Consider the following 21338-nt stretch of genomic DNA (forward strand, 5'->3'; position numbering starts at 1 on the left):
AATACATGTTAAAATTTTGCAGGCATGAGATACTAAACTAATGGTGTGGTAGTTTTCACACCTCTCAGCACCGGCTTTCTTGGGAATAGGTATAACAACATTCTGCCGAAAATCAGATGGGACTTCTCCTGTCTCATACATCTTGCACACTAAATGAAATAACCTTGCCATGCTGGTTTCTCCTAAGGCAGTCAGTAATTCAGAGGGAATGTCATCAATTCCAGGTGCCTTGTTCCTATTTAGGTCACTCACAGCTCTGTCAAACTCTGACCTCAAAATTGGGTCTCCTATTTCATCAGCATCAACAGCCTCTTCATGTTCCAGAACCAAATTATCTACAGCTTTGCCTTGATACAACTGTTGGATATGCTCCTGCCATCTTTCTGCTTTGTCTTCTTTCCCTAGAAGTGGCTTTCCATCTGAGCTCTTAATATTCATACACCTAGATTTCCTTTCTCCAAAGGTTTCCTTGATTTTCCTTTATGCAGCATCTAACTTTCCCAGGACCATACAGCCTTCAACATCCTTGCACTTCTCCTTCAGCCATTCTTCCTTAGCTACCTTGCACTTTCTATCCACTTCATTCTTTAATCGCCTGTATTCTTTTCTGCCCTCTTCATTTCTAGCATTCTTGTATTTTCGTTGTTCATCAATCAGGTCCAGCATCTCCTGAGTTATCGACTGATTCTTAGTTGATATTTTCTTCCTTCCTAACATTTCTTCAGCAGCCCTACTGACTTCATTGTTCATGACTCTCCACTCTTCCTCTATAGTGTTTCCTTCAGCCTTTTCATTTAGTCCTTTTGCAACATGTTCCTTGAAACAGTCCCTCACACTCTTTTCTTTCAACTTGTCTAGATCCCATCTTTTTGCATTCTTTCCTTTCTTCAATTTCTTCAACTTCAGATGGCATTTCATGACCAACAAGTTGTGGTCAGAGTCCACGTCTGCTCTTGGGAAAGTTTTGTGATCCAACACCTGATTTCTGAATCTCTGCCTAATCATAATGAAGTCTATTTGATACCTTCCAGTGTCTCCAGGTCTCATCCACGTATACAGCCGTCGTTTGTGGTGTTTGAACCAAGTATTGGCAAGGACTAAATTATGATCAGTGCAGAATTCAACCAGCCGACTTCCTCTTTCATTCCTTTGTCTCAATCCAAATTCTCCTACTGTACTACCTTCTCTTCCTTGGCCTACCACTGCATTCCAGTCTCCCATCACAATTAGATTCTCGTCACCTTTTACATATTGTATTAAATCTTCTATCTCCTCATATATTCTTTCGATTTCTTCATCATCCGCTGAACTAGTAGGCATATAGATCTGCACTATTGTGGTGGGCATTGGTTTGGTGTCTATCTTGACAACAATAATTCTGCCTCCGACAGTGAGCAAAACTTACATGTGCAACACAGTTTGCACTCCTAATTCCACAGATGTGGGAATAGTTGTGGTGACGGCGACGTAGGTCGTAGCAGCAGAGTAAGAAGAAGCAGATTTTTGTTTTGATGGGTTGGCAATGCAATACTGCAGTGTTTGGTTGAAACATCATGGAGAGTTGATATGAACACATTAAGAACAGCTGTAGCCATGGTGTGTTTCTGCTGAATATTGCTTACTAGCCATTATACCGAAATGGTGGAAGTTCAACTTCACCATACCATGCTTCTCTTTACTGCTGTTCAGTCTACCATCTCGTATCAGAAGACAGAATCCTTCTCTCAACTATGGGCAATATTGTGGCGTGGTGAGCCGCAGCGTCCGCCATGCCAATGTACAACCGCAGAAAGTAGCGCAAGCTAGCCAAGTTCATCAAGTCTTACCGTTTTGCCAGGAACTCCTGGGAAATCCTCTAAAGTCGGTGAACTATTACTTTCTACCCATTCATCAGAATAAATAGACATATACTTCCATTTACACTCACAATATAACTTTCAGCCTCATTCTCGGCCACCTCTACGTCACTTGTTTTGGAGGGCGTACATCATTATTATGAACTGAAGTACTTTTGTTAGAATAGCTTTGAACATCGAACTCGCGGTCGTCAACATCACTGGGGCAATCCGGTTACTTATCGGGATATAATTAATTGAAAATCTCATCTGCATCTAAGCTCGTGTTCAGTCTGGGAAGCGCCATCTTATCCACCACATGGCTCCTTGAACGAGGTAAACATGAGGTCGGAAAACTTAGCAAATCGATCATAAAACGGAAGAAGAACGTAATGCGAAGCTATCATGGAATAACACAAAAGCTTCAACGCCGAGATTCTAGTAACCTCAACCACCAGCTAGTTTCAGAAGTTTCGACAGATGTCACCGAACATACGAATCTCATGAAGACGAGTTAACTCATCTCCTGTTAAGAAAGGCCTTCCTTGTTTGTGCTAGTCTGCATGTTATGTCCTGCTCACTTCTCCCATCTCCATCTGCATTCTGAATCTGAATTTACTTTTGTACCTCATTACTAACGTTGGTGTCACCGAAGCGACAGTTTTATTTGAGAACAAGTCTCGGGTGGACCCCAAGGCACCAGACTCCCTATCATTAGTTATTCTGCTACTCAAATAACAATATTCATCTACTTCTTCAAGACTTCATTTCGTAATCTAATATTTCCTGACCCCCAGATTTCATTCAACTGCATTCCATAGATTATTGAAATAAAACTGATATAGTTAAGTATCCTTTTTGCTTTGTTGAAATAAAACTGATATAGTTAAGTATCCTTTTTGCTTTGTTTTCAGAAAATAAGAAGACTCAGATAAATAGCTTGCGGGAACAGAAACAAGATTTACGGCGTAACATTTCTGAATTGTTCAAGGGCTCTGTTAGTGAGTTGAAAGAAGCAATCGAGTCTTTTCATTCCCAGCTTAAAGAAAAGGACATGGAACTCAGTAATGTAAGTACCACATAATGTAATTTTTCCTCTCTTGTTTTCAACACATTGAAGACCATGACTTTAAGGTGGCATTTGGGCGGACAAACTGCCATATTTTGAAGTTTTTAAAAAATTGTAGAAATAATAGGTAGGTTACTATTCTAATACCATACCAGCCAACTTTCCCGATTTAGGCAGGTGACTCCCAATTTTTAACATTTTCCCCCCCTCCCGACTATTCTATTATTTCTCCCGATTTCAGCTTATTTTTTGGTGAACTTCAAACATTTGTTTTCACATCACGCTATTTCACCTTTGTACACCAGTGGCCGAAGTCCTTTGCACGTTGGCTGCTTTCAGTTGAAATATCAACGTTTACAAAGGTAAAATTAAGTGTATCCTCCTAATTCAATACATCATATAATTCCATCATTAGATGGAGTAATGAAATTCAGACATGTTTTGATTTGTTTGAGCCATCTTCAGTGAAGAAAAAAGATGGGTGGGGGGTTGAAGTAATTTACATAATACAAGCTAAAAATGTGCCATAAATCATAATGTAGGAGCAAATGAAGAAACAAAAGAGAGACATGACGAAAATAAAAACAACACAATATACAACATTTAAATCATTATATGGAGCAATAAACAACTCGCTGCGATAAAATTCAGTAAAAACAGGGGTTAATACAAAACATAATTGAATGTAAAAACTGTGTTAACCAAAGGAAAGAAATGAACAAAAAATGCACATAGCGAGGTTGCAGACCTCTTAGTCTACAATATTTTGGTTTTATAACAATTCAAAACAGGATAAATTTCTGTTTCGAAAATTCAGGCCGAAAGTCTGCCTTTGTAGAAACACCATCGCATCGAATAGCTAGGAGGGTAGGGGGAGTGAAAAAAGTTTGAGAAACCGAGCCTGAGATAACATGCAGGTGAAATGCATGTGACAAGTGATGGAAAACGCCGATGAAATTTACAACTTTAGAACAGCAGCATTCTCAATTTCTTCTCAGTCTAGCAGTCCCGTTCTCGATTATTGTTTCACAATGTTGGCTGGTTTGTTGGCCTTATTTTAAAAGGTCGGGAGGGCCGTGACACATTTTTAGCTTTTATTATGTAAATTACTTCCCCCCCCCCCACCTTTTCAATGAAGATGGCTCAAATGAGTCGAAACATGTCTGAATTTCATTACTCCATCTAATCATGGAATTATATGATGTATTGAATTAGGAGGATACACTTAATTTTGCCTTTGTAAAGTAAAAACCGTCAGTACAGAATGATTCTAGTATCTTATATCGATGTTTGTTAATATAAGAAATGCGCGTGAATTTGCGATGTTTACTGAAACCTGTATATCACTACGCGTATATCGATTATCAGTGTGTCGTTCTTGCGTGGTATGTTTGTGTTCATTCACATCAGCCTGGTCGATTCTAGGAGCTAGATTTGGAGTTTTTTAAAAAGTAATTTAGTGACAGAATTTCAAAGACTCTTGACTTTTCTACATATTTTAGGAGCCATTCGGAATCAATTATGGCAAATTTTAATTTATTACTTGATAAATAGCATTGTGTTTTGCGTAATTGCGTGGGCACGTGATGCAATATGTTAATCTAAATTCAGGTGAAGATGGCGCATGTAGTTAAACGTGTGTGAAAGTGCTCCGTAATTCGCCTACCGAATATCAAAATATATCACACATATTTACCGTGAGTGGGATTCACTAGATTTATTAAATATATATATTTCATTTTTAGTGCATCAAACATGACCCTCAAAGCTGTGAATGAGAAGATTAGTGAATTTGAAAGACGTATGTCTCAATTCCAAGGGCGCCTGGAGGAAGCTCTAACTGCTACTACTAACAATGCCACTAATCCCAAAGAGTTGTTACGTGTGCTTGAAAGTGACTTCCGTGACTTTCGAGAATCGATTTCAGCGGAAATATCCGATTTGAAGAGAAGTATAAGTGAAATTGAACAGCGTCTTGAGATACAAGAAGCATTGTCAGATGAAGCGGCCCAATACAGCAGACGCAATTGTCTCCTGTTGCATGGTGTTAAGGAGACTGCTGATGAAGATGTGTACAGCAAGGCCTTGGATACCATCAGAGATAAACTGCAGATTGACCTGAATATTGAGTGCATTGATCGATGTCACAGATTAGGGCGACAACAGAGATCGACTGCTGATGTGGTGACTTCAGGAAACAGGCCAATTATCATAAAATTTCTTAGATATCAGCAACGAGATAGAGTGTGGCGCGCTAAGCGGCTGCTAAAAGGCACTAAAGTTCTTATTACTGAATCTCTGACAGCTACAAGGAAGGAGATGTTCCGCAAGGCACGTGATATATTTGGAATGCGTAACACCTATACGCAAAATGGCACGATTATCGTCCTCACAGCCGATGGAAAGAAGATGCACTTAAACACTCCTGCAGAATTAAATTCTTTGATTAGACGGTTAGGCGAAAGCACTAGGAAATAATTATGATTGTGTTCTTGTTATTGCTAATGTATACTAGGCCAATTCTATGTTTTAGGTTAGTTATGGTTAGTAAGTGTGTGTGTTTGTGTGAATCAGCTGGAAGTTATATTTTATGCTATGTCGAGGTAAGCCGCTATCTGTTTATTCTCAACTTCTGCCTGAGGATTTAAGTATAACAATGTCATTCACTTCTATTGCGAGCCTAGACTTGGACACAGACACCACCCCTCCTTTCTCTTTGGCACCGACTTCTAGTTTTACTCCTCTTGCCCCTCTTTCTTCCCAGATTCTCTCTTCAGATCTATCTGTTCATAGTATTTTAGAAACGGAAGTGAAAGCATTTCCACGCGCTTTGTTGTGTGCTCATGTTAACAGCCAATCTGTTGTAGCTCACCATGATGAACTGAAAGCTATATTTGAAAACAGTTTATTTCATATAATTGCTGTAAGTGAGAGTTGGCTATGTAGTTCAATTCCTTCCAGTATGGTTGAAATACAAGGGTATCGTATTCATCGATTTGATAGGATGAGCAGGCGTGGAGGTGGTGTTGCATTGTTTTGTAAGCTTAATCTCAGGAGTACAGTGGTAAAAACTTCTACCACTACTACAAATCCTGTTCCTGAATTTATGTTTGTTGAAATTATTATAGACACTGTTAAAGTACTCATTGGGGTTGTATATAGGCCTCCAAATGCAGGGGGCATTGGTGAGTTAGAGGACGATTTAATGAGACTTTTACCATCTTATGAACACGTGATTATACTGGGCGACTTTAATACAAATTTGTTAACTCGGACTAGTGAAACAATACGTTTTCGAAATATTTTTCTCTCCTGTGACATGACAATATTGCCCTTGGAACCAACTAACCACGTTCATACTTCTACCGTCTCTTCCGATTCACTGATTGATCTCATGATAACTAATAATCCACACAAGGTTCTTAAACACGGTCAAATACCTGTTCCTTAAATATCAACTCATGACCTTATATACTTAGCGTATTCGCTAAGAGTTCCTAAATATAGGTCGAAATACGTGACTTTTAGAGACTTTAAAAATATAGATTTCAATCACCTAAAAGAAGATGCATGCAAATGTCCTTGGGGTGACATAATACTAATGAATGACATAGATGAAAAACTGGAAAATATTAATTCTCATATTCGTGGACTTTACAATAAGCATGCTCCTAAGCGCTGTCTGAAAGTAACACGGCCGCCCTGTCCGTGGCTGACAACTGAAATTAAATCTTTGATGGCTCAGCGTGATTTGTTATATAGACGTTACACACAAAATTTATCAGCTGACACATTTGAACAATACAATGTACTGCGTAATCGAATTAAACAAATTATCCGCAATAAGAAATTCGATTACTTCCGGCGTCTCTCCAATAATATAAACGCTGGTAGTACTTGGCGACAACTTCGTTCATTAGGTATTGGAAGGCCTCCTGTGAACCATGCTAAACCAGAAATACCGGTTGACGATATTAATAGACACTTTTCAACAGATGTTTTTACTCCTGAACACGATATAGTGCAGGCCACCATCAAGTCTATAATACGACAACAATCACCTGATCGTCCATCTTTCGAATTTCGAACTGTTTCAGAGTCTGAAGTGAGACGAGTACTGATTTTAATTAAATCTCATGCAACAGGGGCTGATGAAATCCCTATTTTCTGTATTACTAACATTATGGATATAATATAGCCGGTTATTACTGACTTATTTAATGCATGCCTCTCCCGTAGTTATTTTCCGACAAAATGGAAAGATTATTTATTATAAACCTCATTTTTGGTCCGTGTTGGAAATTTTTTTAACAGTTCAACAATAATAAAGGTGTTTTAATTTATTCCACCTATTCAATACTTATATTTTCACTTATAGTTGTTACATAATTAAATTCTTAGTTACATGGGACATGTTTCGCCCTCAATTAAGGGCATCTTCAGCCTAAATACAATAATCAAAAATACAACTAAATTAAAAGTGGAAGTTAAATACAATCATCAAAAATACAACTAAAATAAAAAGTGGAAGTTAAAAGTTTAGTCTGTTATTAAAATTCGGAACAATAAAAATGTGAAAAATGATAAAATAAAAAGATGCTAATGGAAAACTGTCTTATGATTAAACTATAATCTTGTCGGTGACTAAAACTTCTATTAAAATTCTAATTACAACAGTTCATATAAAATATTGGAAAATCAAAGTGGTAGTAATAAAAAGCCAACGACATGAGGGCGTATACACAAGCATAAACTTGATTGTCATGAGTACAATCTTTTCAAGGCCGCTGATGAAATTCGTAGCAAGTAAGGCAGAAGCGTCTATTGAAAAATTGTAAGAGGCCGTTAGCACCGGTAGGTAATAAAATGGCTGAATCCTTGCCAGAAAATGTCAACAGATGCAGAAATAAGTTTTCTGTAAGAGAAGGAAAAGAAGAAATAAGAAATTGAACGTAAGGAGAGAATTCAGTCTTACATAATTTTGAAACAGATGAGGACTTACATGTAAGTGGAAGTTGTTATTTGTTAACTACTGTTGAGTTGGTTGCTGCCCGTCTGTTGGCTCTGAGTCTGGTGTTATAACTGTGCTGCAGAGGCGGTAGTGAACTCGGAGGGGAAGGAATAGGGGAGTGCGGAAGGGAGGAGAGGATGGGTGGAGTCAAATGTGACGAGGCTGACAAAGGGGCGGAGTCAACTGCATTGCTGGAAGTAGGCCTAATATCTGTAGGTATGGGAGGAATATTAGGGTTTGAAGAATTAAATATATTAGGTATCCTAAATTTATTCGAACTAACTGACTTTAATAATTCCGGCATTAATTCATGTAGCATACTTTTATTGTCCGTGGTTTCATTGAGATTCGTTTGCTTATTGTATGTCTGATCTAAATAGATGTATAAACTTTCTAATTCGTTCAGCATTCTTCTTCTCTATGGATTCAAATCTGTGACCAGTCTCCCTCATATGCAAACTCATCGCTGAGTATTTCCTATGTTTTTCCGCGTTAACATGTTCCATGTATCTTGTCATAAAATTTCTCCCAGTCTGTCCAACATATGAAAAATTACACTGAGTACATATAAGTCTGTATACTCCCGATCCTAAATAACGATTCTTATCATAATTAACTTTTTTATGATTAAAGAATATGGACTGGTTAGTATTAGTAGTTCTAAAAGCTATATTAAAATTATGTTTCTTGAATACGCTAGTAATCTGGTGTATAGCTGGATTATTAAAAGTGAATGTAGCATACTCAGTTTTTTTGGTCTTTTCTGGTATCAGATTCGTAGATAATTTGTTCTTAATTTTATTGATTAATTTGTTGATCATTTCTATTTTGAAACCATTTTGTTTAGCGAGGTATCTAATATAATTTAATTCTTTCTTCAAATTCTTGGGAGATAGAGGGATTCTAAGTGCTCTATAAATTAGACTGTGAAAAGATGCTTGTTTATGTGAACTCGGGTGTAAAGAGGAATTGTTTATAGTTGTAGATGATTGTGTCGGTTTTCTAAATATTTGGAAATCAAAAGTGTTAACCTTACGCGTAACTGTTATATCTAGAAAATTCAATGAGTTATCGACTTCGTCCTCTCTCGTGAATTTCAAATTAGGTTCGATTTCATTTAATTTATTTAAGATTTCTTGACTATTAGTGACATCTTTGTTTATGATTACAAATGTATCATCTACATATCTCAACCATAAATCTATTCCTTTAATTTTTGCTATTATTTCATTGTGTTCGATTGAATCCATAAATATGTCGGCAAGGATGCCCGATATTGGGTCACCCATTGCTAATCCATTCTGTTTATAAATATTATTGTTAAATGTGAAGTAATTATTGTCTAATACAAACTTTAACAATCTAGTGAATTCTAATACTTCCATTTTACTAAGATTACTGTGTTTACAAATATTATCATGAATGATATTAAGAGTTTTATCTGTCGGAATATTCGGGAACATATTCACTACTTCATACGAACACATCATCTGGTTTGGAAGTACGCCAAATCGAAGCAAAATGTCACACAAGTCAATGGAATTTCTTAATGGTTGTTTATTATTAAAAGTGTAATGTCTTTTCAAAAAATTGTGAATGTATTTGGAGACTTTATACGTGGGAGAATTACGGCAATTGATAATCGGACGAATCGGAATATATTTTTTATGTATTTTGGGCATAGCTCTAGTTTCCGGGAGCCTAGGATTCATATTGACAAGTTTTAATTGTTCTTGTTCAGTAAAGAGAGATGTGGATCCTTTCAGTAAGGCTTTTAGGTTGCGTTGAATTTTAGCTAGCATATTTTTTGTTACTAATGTGTATTTGTTATTATCAAAAAATTCTTCAGTTTTCTTGATATATGTATCTTTATCCATCAAAAATGACCACGGACAATAAAAGTATGCTACATGAATTAATGCCGGAATGATTAAAGTCAGTTAGTTCGAATAAATTTAGGATACCTAATATATTTAATTCTTCAAACCCTAATACTCCTCCCATACCTACAGATATTAGGCCTACTTCCAGCAATGCAGTTGACTCCGCCCCTTTGTCAGCCTCGTCACATTTGACTCCACCCATCCTCTCCTCCCTTCCGCACTCCCCTATTCCTTCCCCTCCGAGTTCACTACCGCCTCTGCAGCACAGTTATAACACCAGACTCAGAGCCAACAGACGGGCAGCAACCAACTCAACAGTAGTTAACAAATAACAACTTCCACTTACATGTAAGTCCTCATCTGTTTCAAAATTATGTAAGACTGAATTCTCTCCTTACGTTCAATTTCTTATTTCTTCTTTTCCTTTCTCTTACAGAAAACTTATTTCTGCATCTGTTGACATTTTCTGGCAAGGATTCAGCCATTTTATTACCTACCGGTGCTAACGGCCTCTTACAATTTTTCAATAGACGCTTCTGCCTTACTTGCTACGACTTTCATCAGCGGCCTTGAAAAGATTGTATTCATGACAATCAAGTTTATGCTTGTGTACACGCCCTCATGTCGTTGGCTTTTTATTAATACCACTTTGATTTTCCAATATTTTATATGAACTGTTTTAATTAGAATTTTAATAGAAGTTTTAGTCTCCGACAAGATTATAGTTTAATCATAAGACAGTTTTCCATTAGCATCTTTTTATTTTATCATTTTTCACATTTTTATTGTTCCGAATTTTAATAACAGACTAAACTTTTAACTTCCACTTTTTATTTTAGTTGTATTTTTGATAATTGTATTTAACTTCCACTTTTAATTTAGTTGTATTTTTGATTATTGTATTTAGGCTGAAGATGCCCTTAATTGAGGGTGAAACATGTCCCATGTAACTAAGAATTTAATTATGTAACAACTATAAGTGAAAATATAAGTATTGAATAGGTGGAATAAATTAAAACACCTTTATTATTGTTGAACTGTTAAAAAAAATTTTCAATACGGAACAAAAATGAGGTTTATAACATGTAATGTGACAGCCAACCAGGCAAAATGTAGATTAAATAAGTTTCTCAATCTGAAAATGAAGATTTGTAAGTTAGGAAAAGATTTAGCTTTTCTTAAACAATGTCTGAGACTAAAACTTGTACCTACTTTTCTTAAATCAACACAACGTAAGAACATAAGCAATCCAAGCCATAATGTAACCCAAAATAAGGTAAATGAATTATGGCTTAAAAATGAAATCAAGGCATATTACATTAAGAAATCCAAATTGAATTTGCAATTATATAACGTTCACTTAGCGGTGACTCAGGATTTAGCCCCATTAGAATGGCAGTCTTTTTATCAACACATGGAACACAAATTAACATACGCACTTAGTAAGAAACAGGATACATTGAATAAGAAATTGAATCATTTAATAGACACACAAATACGTCGTAGTAAAAAAACGAAACAAGAACAAATTAAGGGCCCATCGGACAATGTTACTCCCACGGTAGTTAACTTGACCAAGGTAAAATTTACGGAAGGAGAGAATGACCTACTTAAAAGGGGTCCAAAATACAATTGGCCTAATAAAGATAGAGAAATAGATATCACTAACACAGTTGCAGAAGCGGAGGCGAACATATCAAAACTCCCACGCGATGTACAAGACGAAGTAAGATTGGAGTTAAAGAAGAAATTACCCAGACTGGCTAAAGAAATTTATTCCAATTTTGATCCCAAACAACAGAAAACAATAAAAAACATGAATTCGAAAATTGAAGATAACAATATTATAGTAACCAAGGCTGACAAGGGGGGTGCGATCGTTTTGATGGATAAAGATACATATATCAAGAAAACTGAAGAATTTTTTGATAATAACAAATACACATTAGTAACAAAAAATCCGCTAGCTAAAATTCAACGCAACTTAAAAGCCTTACTGAAAAGATCCACATCTCTCTTTACTGAACAAGAACAATTAAAACTTGTCAATATGAATCCTAGGCTCCCAGAAACTAGAGCTATGCCCAAAATACATAAAAAATATATTCCGATTCGTCCGATTATCAATTGCCGTAATTCTCCCACGTATAAAGTCTCCAAATACATTCACAATTTTTTGAAAAGACATTACACTTTTAATAATAAACAACCATTAAGAAATTCCATTGACTTGTGTGACATTTTGCTTCGATTTGGCGTACTTCCAAACCAGATGATGTGTTCGTATGACGTAGTGAATATGTTCCCGAATATTCCGACAGATAAAACTCTTAATATCATTCATGATAATATTTGTAAACACAGTAATCTTAGTAAAATGGAAGTATTAGAATTCACTAGATTGTTAAAGTTTGTATTAGACAATAATTACTTCACATTTAACAATAATATTTATAAACAGAATGGATTAGCAATGGGTGACCCAATATCGGGCATCCTTGCCGACATATTTATGGATTCAATCGAACACAATGAAATAATAGCAAAAATTAAAGGAATAGATTTATGGTTGAGATATGTAGATGATACATTTGTAATCATAAACAAAGATGTCACTAATAGTCAAGAAATCTTAAATAAATTAAATGAAATCGAACCTAATTTGAAATTCACGAGAGAGGACGAAGTCGATAACTCATTGAATTTTCTAGATATAACAGTTACGCGTAAGGTTAACACTTTTGATTTCCAAATATTTAGAAAACCGACACAATCATCTACAACTATAAACAATTCCTCTTTACACCCGAGTTCACATAAACAAGCATCTTTTCACAGTCTAATTTATAGAGCACTTAGAATCCCTCTATCTCCCAAGAATTTGAAGAAAGAATTAAATTATATTAGATACCTCGCTAAACAAAATGGTTTCAAAATAGAAATGATCAACAAATTAATCAATAAAATTAAGAACAAATTATCTACGAATCTGATACCAGAAAAGACCAAAAAAACTGAGTATGCTACATTCACTTTTAATATCCAGCTATACACCAGATTACTAGCGTATTCAAGAAACATAATTTTAATATAGCTTTTAGAACTACTAATACTAACCAGTCCATATTCTTTAATCATAAAAAAGTTAATTATGATAAGAATCGTTATTTAGGATCGGGAGTATACAGACTTATATGTACTCAGTGTAATTTTTCATATGTTGGACAGACTGGGAGAAATTTTATGACAAGATACATGGAACATGTTAACGCGGAAAAACATAGGAAATACTCAGCGATGAGTTTGCATATGAGGGAGACTGGTCACAGATTTGAATCCATAGAGAAAGACTTAGCGATAATTAGAAACATACAAAAAGGAAGAATACTGAACGAATTAGAAAGTTTATACATCTATTTAGATCAGACGTACAATAAGCAAACGAATCTCAATGAAACCACGGACAACAAAAGTATGCTACATGAATTAATGCCGGAATTATTAAAGTCAGTTAGTTCGAATAAATTTAGGATACCTAATATATTTAATTCTTCAAACCCTAATACTCCTCCCATACCTACAGATATTAGGCCTACTTCCAGCAATGCAGTTGACTCCGCCCCTTTGTCAGCCTCGTCACATTTGACTCCACCCATCCTCTCCTCCCTTCCGCACTCCCCTATTCCTTCCCCTCCGAGTTCACTACCGCCTCTGCAGCACAGTTATAACACCAGACTTAGAGCCAACAGACGGGCAGCAACCAACTCAACAGTAGTTAACAAATAACAACTTCCACTTACATGTAAGTCCTCATCTGTTTCAAAATTATGTAAGACTGAATTCTCTCCTTACGTTCAATTTCTTATTTCTTCTTTTCCTTCTCTTACAGAAAACTTATTTCTGCATCTGTTGATATTTTCTGGCAAGGATTTAGCCATTTTATTACCTACCGGTGCTAACGGCCTCTTACAATTTTTCAATAGACGCTTCTGCCTTGCTACGAATTTCGTCAGCGGCCTTGAAAAGATTGTATTCATGACAATCAAGTTTATGCTTGTGTACACGCCCTCATGTCGTTGGCTTTTTATTACTACCACTTTGATTTTCCAATATTTTATATGAACTGTTTTAATTAGAATTTTAATAGAAGTTTTAGTCTCCGACAAGATTATAGTTTAATCATAAGACAGTTTTCCATTAGCATCTTTTTATTTTATCATTTTTCACATTTTTATTGTTCCGAATTTTAATAACAGACTAAACTTTTAACTTCCACTTTTTATTTTAGTTGTATTTTTGATGATTGTATTTAACTTCCACTTTTAATTTAGTTGTATTTTTGATTATTGTATTTAGGCTGAAGATGCCCTTAATTGAGGGCGAAACATGTCCCATGTAACTAAGAATTTAATTATGTAACAACTATAAGTGAAAATATAAGTATTGAATAGGTGGAATAAATTAAAACACCTTTATTATTGTTGAACTGTTTTAAAATGGAAAGATACGCAAGTTGTCCCAGTTCCAAAAAGGTCGCCAGCTAATGTAGCGTCCAACTTTCGTCCTGTATGCATTCTTTCAGCACTGTCTAAATCTCTAGAAAAATTGATCTATAGCCAACTTGAACAATATCTGGAAAAATATTCTCTGCGTGACCCCTTCCAATCTGGTTTCAAGAAAGGACATAGCACAGGGACGGCACTGCTAAGAATTACAGACGACATTAGACGAGCTATAGATGAGCGGAAAGTGACTATACTTATTCTACTTGACTTCAGTAGTGGGTTTGACACAGTAAATATTGACATATTATTAGCGAAACTACAAAGATTTAATCTGAGTCCCTCTGCTATTCAGCTCTTTGCTTCGTACCTCTCCAATCGGCGACAACGTGTTGTCATAAACGGCACTACCACAGATTGGAAGACGAAGCAAACAGGTGTCCCACAGGGATCCGTGCTTGGACCTCTTCTGTTTACTCTATATATCAATGATATATCTTCTCAGTTCAGTAACTGTAAGTATCATTTATATGCAGATGATCTACAAATATATTATCACTGTAAAGCTATTGATATTGAGTTTGGAATTCATCAGATGAATTCCATTTTAAATCTGATTAGCTCCTATTCTAATAAGAATTGTTTATTAATTAATCCTAAAAAGACACAAGCTATTATAATAGGGCAACAAAGGCAGTTAAATATCCTTAATAAGAAATTATTGCCTTCAGTTTTGCTTTGTGGTGTAGCTATACCATTTCAGAAGTCGGTAAAAAATCTTGGAATTATCATAAGTGACACACTAGATTGGAGTGAGCACATAACAAGCATCTGTAGGAAAATCCACTCATCACTTCACCCTCTCAAAACTCGCCAATCACTTCTTCCACTAAGCTTGAAAATTAAACTTATCCAGATCCTCATATTTCCCATACTTAATTATTGTGATATTGTAATGATAGATGCCACCATGGAACAGACACTAAAATTACAGAGGGCAATGAACTCATGAATTAGGTTTATATTTTCAATTAAGTTTTCAACTCATATCTCCCCCTATTATGAACTTCTCTCCTGGTTAAATTCGATAAACTAGGACATCTTCACGTTGCTACTCTCGTATTTCGTCTGCTGAATGAATCTAAACCCCAGTATTTATCCTCAAAGTTTAATTTACTCTCCTCCTCTCATGAACACAACACTCGATCGACTACGACACTCTCAATTCCTGTGCATCGCTCATCTTCATTTAACCGCTCCTTTCAAGTGTCTGGTGCAAGGCTATGGAATTCCTTTCCAGTTAGTGTTAGGAATTGCACTTCCTTAGCTTCTTTCAAGCGGTCTTGCCGAGATTACCTATTAAATGTATAACCAGCTTGTATGAATGGCAGTATGAATGGCAGTATGAATGGAAGAATGAATGAGGTTAGGATTTATATTTTGTTAAATTATTTCATTATTCTGTTTTATAAAGTTTATTAGATATGTGGTTATTTCATTATTCTGTTTTATAAAGTTTATTAGATATGTGGTTAAGTGTAAGAGAGGGCCGTGAGCCTTAACTTCGCCACAAATGAAGGCATGAAATAAATAAATAAATAAATCTATGCATTTGCTAAGTAATGGCATCTAAATGCACGACTGATTCACACGTGTGGAGCATAATGAGTTCATACTATTTTCGGAAGGCTTATCACAGACCTTCGTCTGGAGATGGAGGTTGAAATTTTTGAATCTAGGCCCTGTTCTACTTGGTAAACCTGCGTGTACAGTTCTGATATTTGTCCAGTGAAAACTGAGCTAGCTTCAGAAATTTCGTCGTTTGCTTTCGAAATTTTCTCTGTTAGGTTGGAATTAACTTGTGAATCAATGTGAATCAATACTCCGATGTTTCGTCTTCGTCGACCTCGATGAAAAAGTTTTGCGGGAATTCTCCCTTTTCAACGAGATCTTCTCGTAACTGCATCTGCAGCAATTTCTTCTTCCCGTTCATCGGGAGATTTCTCTTGGCGAGCTCATCTTTGTGCTGTTGTATGGACATATTTCCTAGTATCATGTGCATTTTGTTCTATTTTGCACTACACTTGTATTTACTCAAAAATTCGTACGTCCTCATCATGGTCACCAACGATGTATCCACAGAGACACACACAAAATACTGTCAGTTGGTACACTTACTTATTTAGAACTAATTAGACATTAAACACGCACATAACCTAATTAACTGCTGTCACAATAAAACACCACAACGGAAACATCAACAAACCACCATTTTTAACAACTGCGTATCATGGAGCACATCAAGACTGTCTATATACGTTACCTGGCTAGGCTTCTGGAAGGATATGCCATCAAATACGTTCTTGTAAATTCTAGAGTGCTTCCCACGAAAGTTCAATAGGTGACAGATCGGGTGATTGAGGAGGCCAGACCATTAATTCCAATTTTCCTTCAGCTTGTTTCCTGATGAAGGGAATGGATGATTTTTCGAAACATGTATGCTAAAATAAATAATTTTCTATCATTATAAGGTGTATTGACAAGGCAGACTCAAGTAAAACTATTTAAAATAGTTCTGTAATTGATTCAGACAAATTAATACAGGATCAAACAACTATATGAACCTATTATGGTTAAGTTTATCAACAGCGATATTGTGATCACGAAGGAAGTCATTCATGTAATGGATGCGCTCATTATTGTCCAACAAGGCAAATTCTCCTCCAAACAACTGGCAATACAGTGTCACTATGGGTCAGAGGATGTCGTCCCTGTTATACACAGCCATCACATGGTTCTGCATGACCTTGCTGCACAGTGTGCCTTAGACTTGCTCTCAGACCAGATTGCATCCATATATGTTCCTAGTAAATAAATGGTGTATGCCAGCGAAATTAACCAATGATGGAGTCGAACCCGAGACCCCTGTGACCAAAGGCATGCTAACCATTTAGCCATGGAGCCGGACATGTTCCCAATGATCATCACGACCAAGCCTTATTCAACTCTCATTGGTGAAAAAAAAAACGGAAGGGACCCATTAGGATAATGCTTCGCCCATCCGTACCTTGCCCCACGATGTCTAGGGTGAGAGCTGGGTGTTGAGAGTGAAGTTGTGCCTTTTGCAATGTGTTTCTCACAGTTTGAGTTGACACCCACTGACCTGTGGCTTTCTGAAGATCATTATTCGTTATGTGCATTCAGAGTGCCTCCGAGCTGAAATTCAAAGGTAAGGATCATCAACTGCAGTCACAACCCTTGGATGAACTGTGCAAGACAAGTCCTCAACATTTCCTGTCTCCCTGGTTGCTTCCGCGTTCAAATCACATCACTTTGTATGCAATAAATTTCATTGCTAAGCCCATATTTATGGGTATGACTCACTTTTTTTTAAATTACTAATATTAATTTATTCTTCCATGTAATCAATACATACTTTATATCATTGAACAGTACTAGTGTCGGCTGTTCATTGCGCCATCTTCAGCTGTTCACCATAAATTATTAGAATGACACTGTATCATTAAAATCAAATGGGGTTGAACCCATTAAGTTAAGATTACAAAGTACAAGAATAAAATACACATACTGTATTGTACCCATCCCTACCCAAAAGCTCCGGCAAAATGTCTACAGGGCGTTGACGGGTCGAAATAATAATAAAATAGGCGCTTAACTAAAGAAACCTTAAAGGCATACAGGGTAGGAGAAACGGGTCATACTTAACTAAAATGAGAACACATTTGAATTAAAATTTTAACTAACAAAACCGGTTTATTCAACCTTAATGATGATGGGAATGACGCATTTATATTCACAGATGAATTACATTAACTGTTTATGATCGTCGTCATGGATTATTCAATGGATTTTTGTCCTTCGTGATAGAAATGAGTAAGTTTATCACAAAGCAGTATATCGTGACATGAAGCGGACGGAAATATTCACCATAAACACTGAGGCTATATCACGTTATTAACAAATAAAACTAACATGCATGCAACAAGTTTGAGCATCCCTATTCTAATGCACACACAAAAAAAAAATCCCAATGAAATACGATAAAAAATATACAAATATGGAACGAACATCCGGGTTCGAAACAACCCTCGCTGGGATAATTATAGTCACAGCATGCCACATAAAACTACATTTTAAAAAAAATAACACATTGTATGCAATAAATACGTGAGGCACTCCAATCTTCCTTTCAGCATTGTAAACTTCCAATGCCTGGTTGAGCATCGAACTGACAACCCCTTGGGATGAAGACATGGTACTGAAATCCCTATCTAAATTATATTCAAATAATTTACAATGATTCTCTAGCAAACATTAGCATCATCCACCGTGTCATTTGTCAATGCATACATCATTCTGGCGTGTTGAATATTTCACGTTATTAGCTGTTCAGACAGGCCCACTTCTCTTTACTTTAAAAGGCCCTCTTTTCACAGAGATGGGACACACACGCAAAAAACACCTCTGTTAGCAGGGTCAGACGGCTCCCCCCCTTTCCACAGGTGGTCAACAGCCCCGCCATTAGTAGGCGTAACATTTCCTTTCATAAGAAAACAAGACCACTTCGCTCTGAAGTATGTCCACAATAACAAATCGCGCCAGCTTCCGATAAATCTCCTCGAATTCAACACATATATTTTCTGGCCAAACCATGACTCCAACATCACATCAATCTTACAACACGACACCGGCTTTACGATGCTAATATTTACATGACCACCATTATTATTATTATTATTATTATTATTATTATTATTATTATTATTATTATTATTATTATTATTATTCTTTCGAATGGGCCACCAGAGGACCACGTGCCAATTTCAATTCCTTCTTCTTTGTTCTTTCCTTTTCTTCCAGTACGCTTTCATCTGTTCACTATGTTTCTTCTTTCTGTCTTCAGACCACTTTGAACCAGTTGTTTTTACTTTCCTACCTTGGAATCCTTCTATTTTCAATACTTTTAACCGAAAGCCTTCTCTATTATTTATTTCTTCTGTTGTTATATTGTTTTTTTCTAAATCCTTTCTTACTTCGTTGACCCAGCTTGTCGTTGATTTCTTACTCCACAAATATCTGAAAATCTTACTGGTTAATCTACTATCTTGCATTCGATATAAACGTCCAAAAAACATAAGTCTCCTTTTCCTCATTACATCTGATATATTTTCTATTTTTTGATATATTTCAGCATTACTTCATAATTTCCAACCTTCTGCTGTGTTTTGTGGGCCTAATATTTTCCTCATGATTCGCCTTTCTAGTATTTCTAGCTTATCTAAATTATAGTTTAATGCCAGACACTCGCTTGCATATAGGCATTCTGGCTTCACTACTGTGTTGTAATGCCTTATTTTTGCATTTTTGGATAGGCATCTTTTATTGTAGATATCTTTGGTGACACCATAAGCTCTCTCCATTTTATGTACCCTCTCCTCTACTGCAGATTTTTCTAAACCATTTTCTTGGATTATTTCCCCTAGATATTTGAATTTTTTTACCCTCTCTATTTGGCCAATATCTGTTTTCAGAAATTTTGGTGCATCCCAAATATTTGTTAAAAATTTTGTTTTTTCTGCAGAAATTCTTAAGCCAGTTCTGCTGGCGATTCTTTCCAAGACATTTACTTGGGTTACAGCAGATGTCACATTTTCAGAAAGTATTGCAAAGTCATCTGCAAATGCAAGACAATTTATTTCAATCCTTTATTATTATTATTATTATTATTATTATTATTATTATTATTATTATTATTATTATTATTATTATTATCATCATCATCATCTTTAGACTGTCATTCCACATGACTTACCTGGTGCTTAGATCATACCGGTCTTTCATGCGGAATCTACTTCTCAATTACAATATAATTACGTACTCAAACAGCATTTAACACCTAATTAATAACTTCTAATTAATTGATGGTTAGCACTTGGTTACTTCGTCACACGGCAATACAATAATCAATTCAATATTCACACGATATTTATCTCACACTCGAATTGTAATTAAATCCTTATAAATTTAATCAAATAATCCAATTTAAATTATAACACTCCCTATCTAAATATTTCAGGGGAGGCCTTAGGGTATCAGTTCTGTCGACAATTCTCGTAGCTCTGTGCCCTCATGTAACATAATACTTACCCCTTTACCAGTCATGCACTTATCAATATTAGACTAACTACAATCTAGCTGGAATTACCCTAGACTCATTACTACTGGTCTTCTGACGCAATAATCGACCAAAGGTTCCCCAAGACAAAATAAATGAATAAATCTCTACCACATGCAAGACTAACATATTATAGTTATTAAATTATTTACAATTAATTACAATTAATCACTCAGACCTGCTATTGACTACATGAAATAGGATTTAACAACTATGTGCCCCAATATGGCACTTCATATTCAAATGAAATTACATCCCTAACCTTTATAGCGTCAGCTTATGATAAACCTTTCCCATCCCCTCTAATCAGGCCAGATAATGATTCATACTCATCTCTATCACTTGATGACACCTTCGTCAACTCAGGAGATCCATCCTGGGTTTACTGTTGATCCATAAGCACCGCGGTGATCACTTGCAGTTCTATTCCACCTACAGGCTGGGAGTCCATAGTTCCTTGCTGGTGGAGCCGCTGGCAGTAATCCTGTACACAAACCCGTCACTGTTTAATTTCACACTCTGGTTAATAGCGTTCAGCGTGAACGTCCGGTCATGATTTCGGATACTACTACATAGTCCGCGGTTCAGTACCGAATTCCGTCTATCTCTCAGCCACTATACCTTTTCATAGAAAGAAAGAGATCCACCTTATCAATACTAAATTTAATAATGTTTTTTAAAACAGGACCGGTTTCGACTTATCACAAGTCATCCTCAGCTGTCATTTACATACATATTAGAATACATGTTTTAACAGTTGTATCTTACAAATAAACAGGTCATGTTTGATAGACATTAGGTAGTATGTCTAGAAGTGAAATTCTGCTTCTTACGTCTAAGTT

General features: G+C 36.0%; 1 protein-coding gene across 1 annotated transcript in view; it reads left to right on the forward strand.

Annotated features, from left to right (window-relative positions):
* The window catches only part of rad50 (DNA repair protein rad50), a 266867-nt gene that overhangs the window by 55905 nt on the left and 189624 nt on the right, over window positions 1-21338 (forward strand). The window contains exon 7 of the mRNA XM_067142492.2: window positions 2750-2904. Coding sequence (XP_066998593.2) covers window positions 2750-2904 — 155 coding nt within the window. The remainder of the gene's footprint in view (window positions 1-2749; window positions 2905-21338) is intronic.

The sequence above is a fragment of the Anabrus simplex genome, chromosome 3 (genome assembly GCF_040414725.1).
Source record: "Anabrus simplex isolate iqAnaSimp1 chromosome 3, ASM4041472v1, whole genome shotgun sequence".
NCBI classification, from domain to species: domain Eukaryota; kingdom Metazoa; phylum Arthropoda; class Insecta; order Orthoptera; family Tettigoniidae; genus Anabrus; species Anabrus simplex.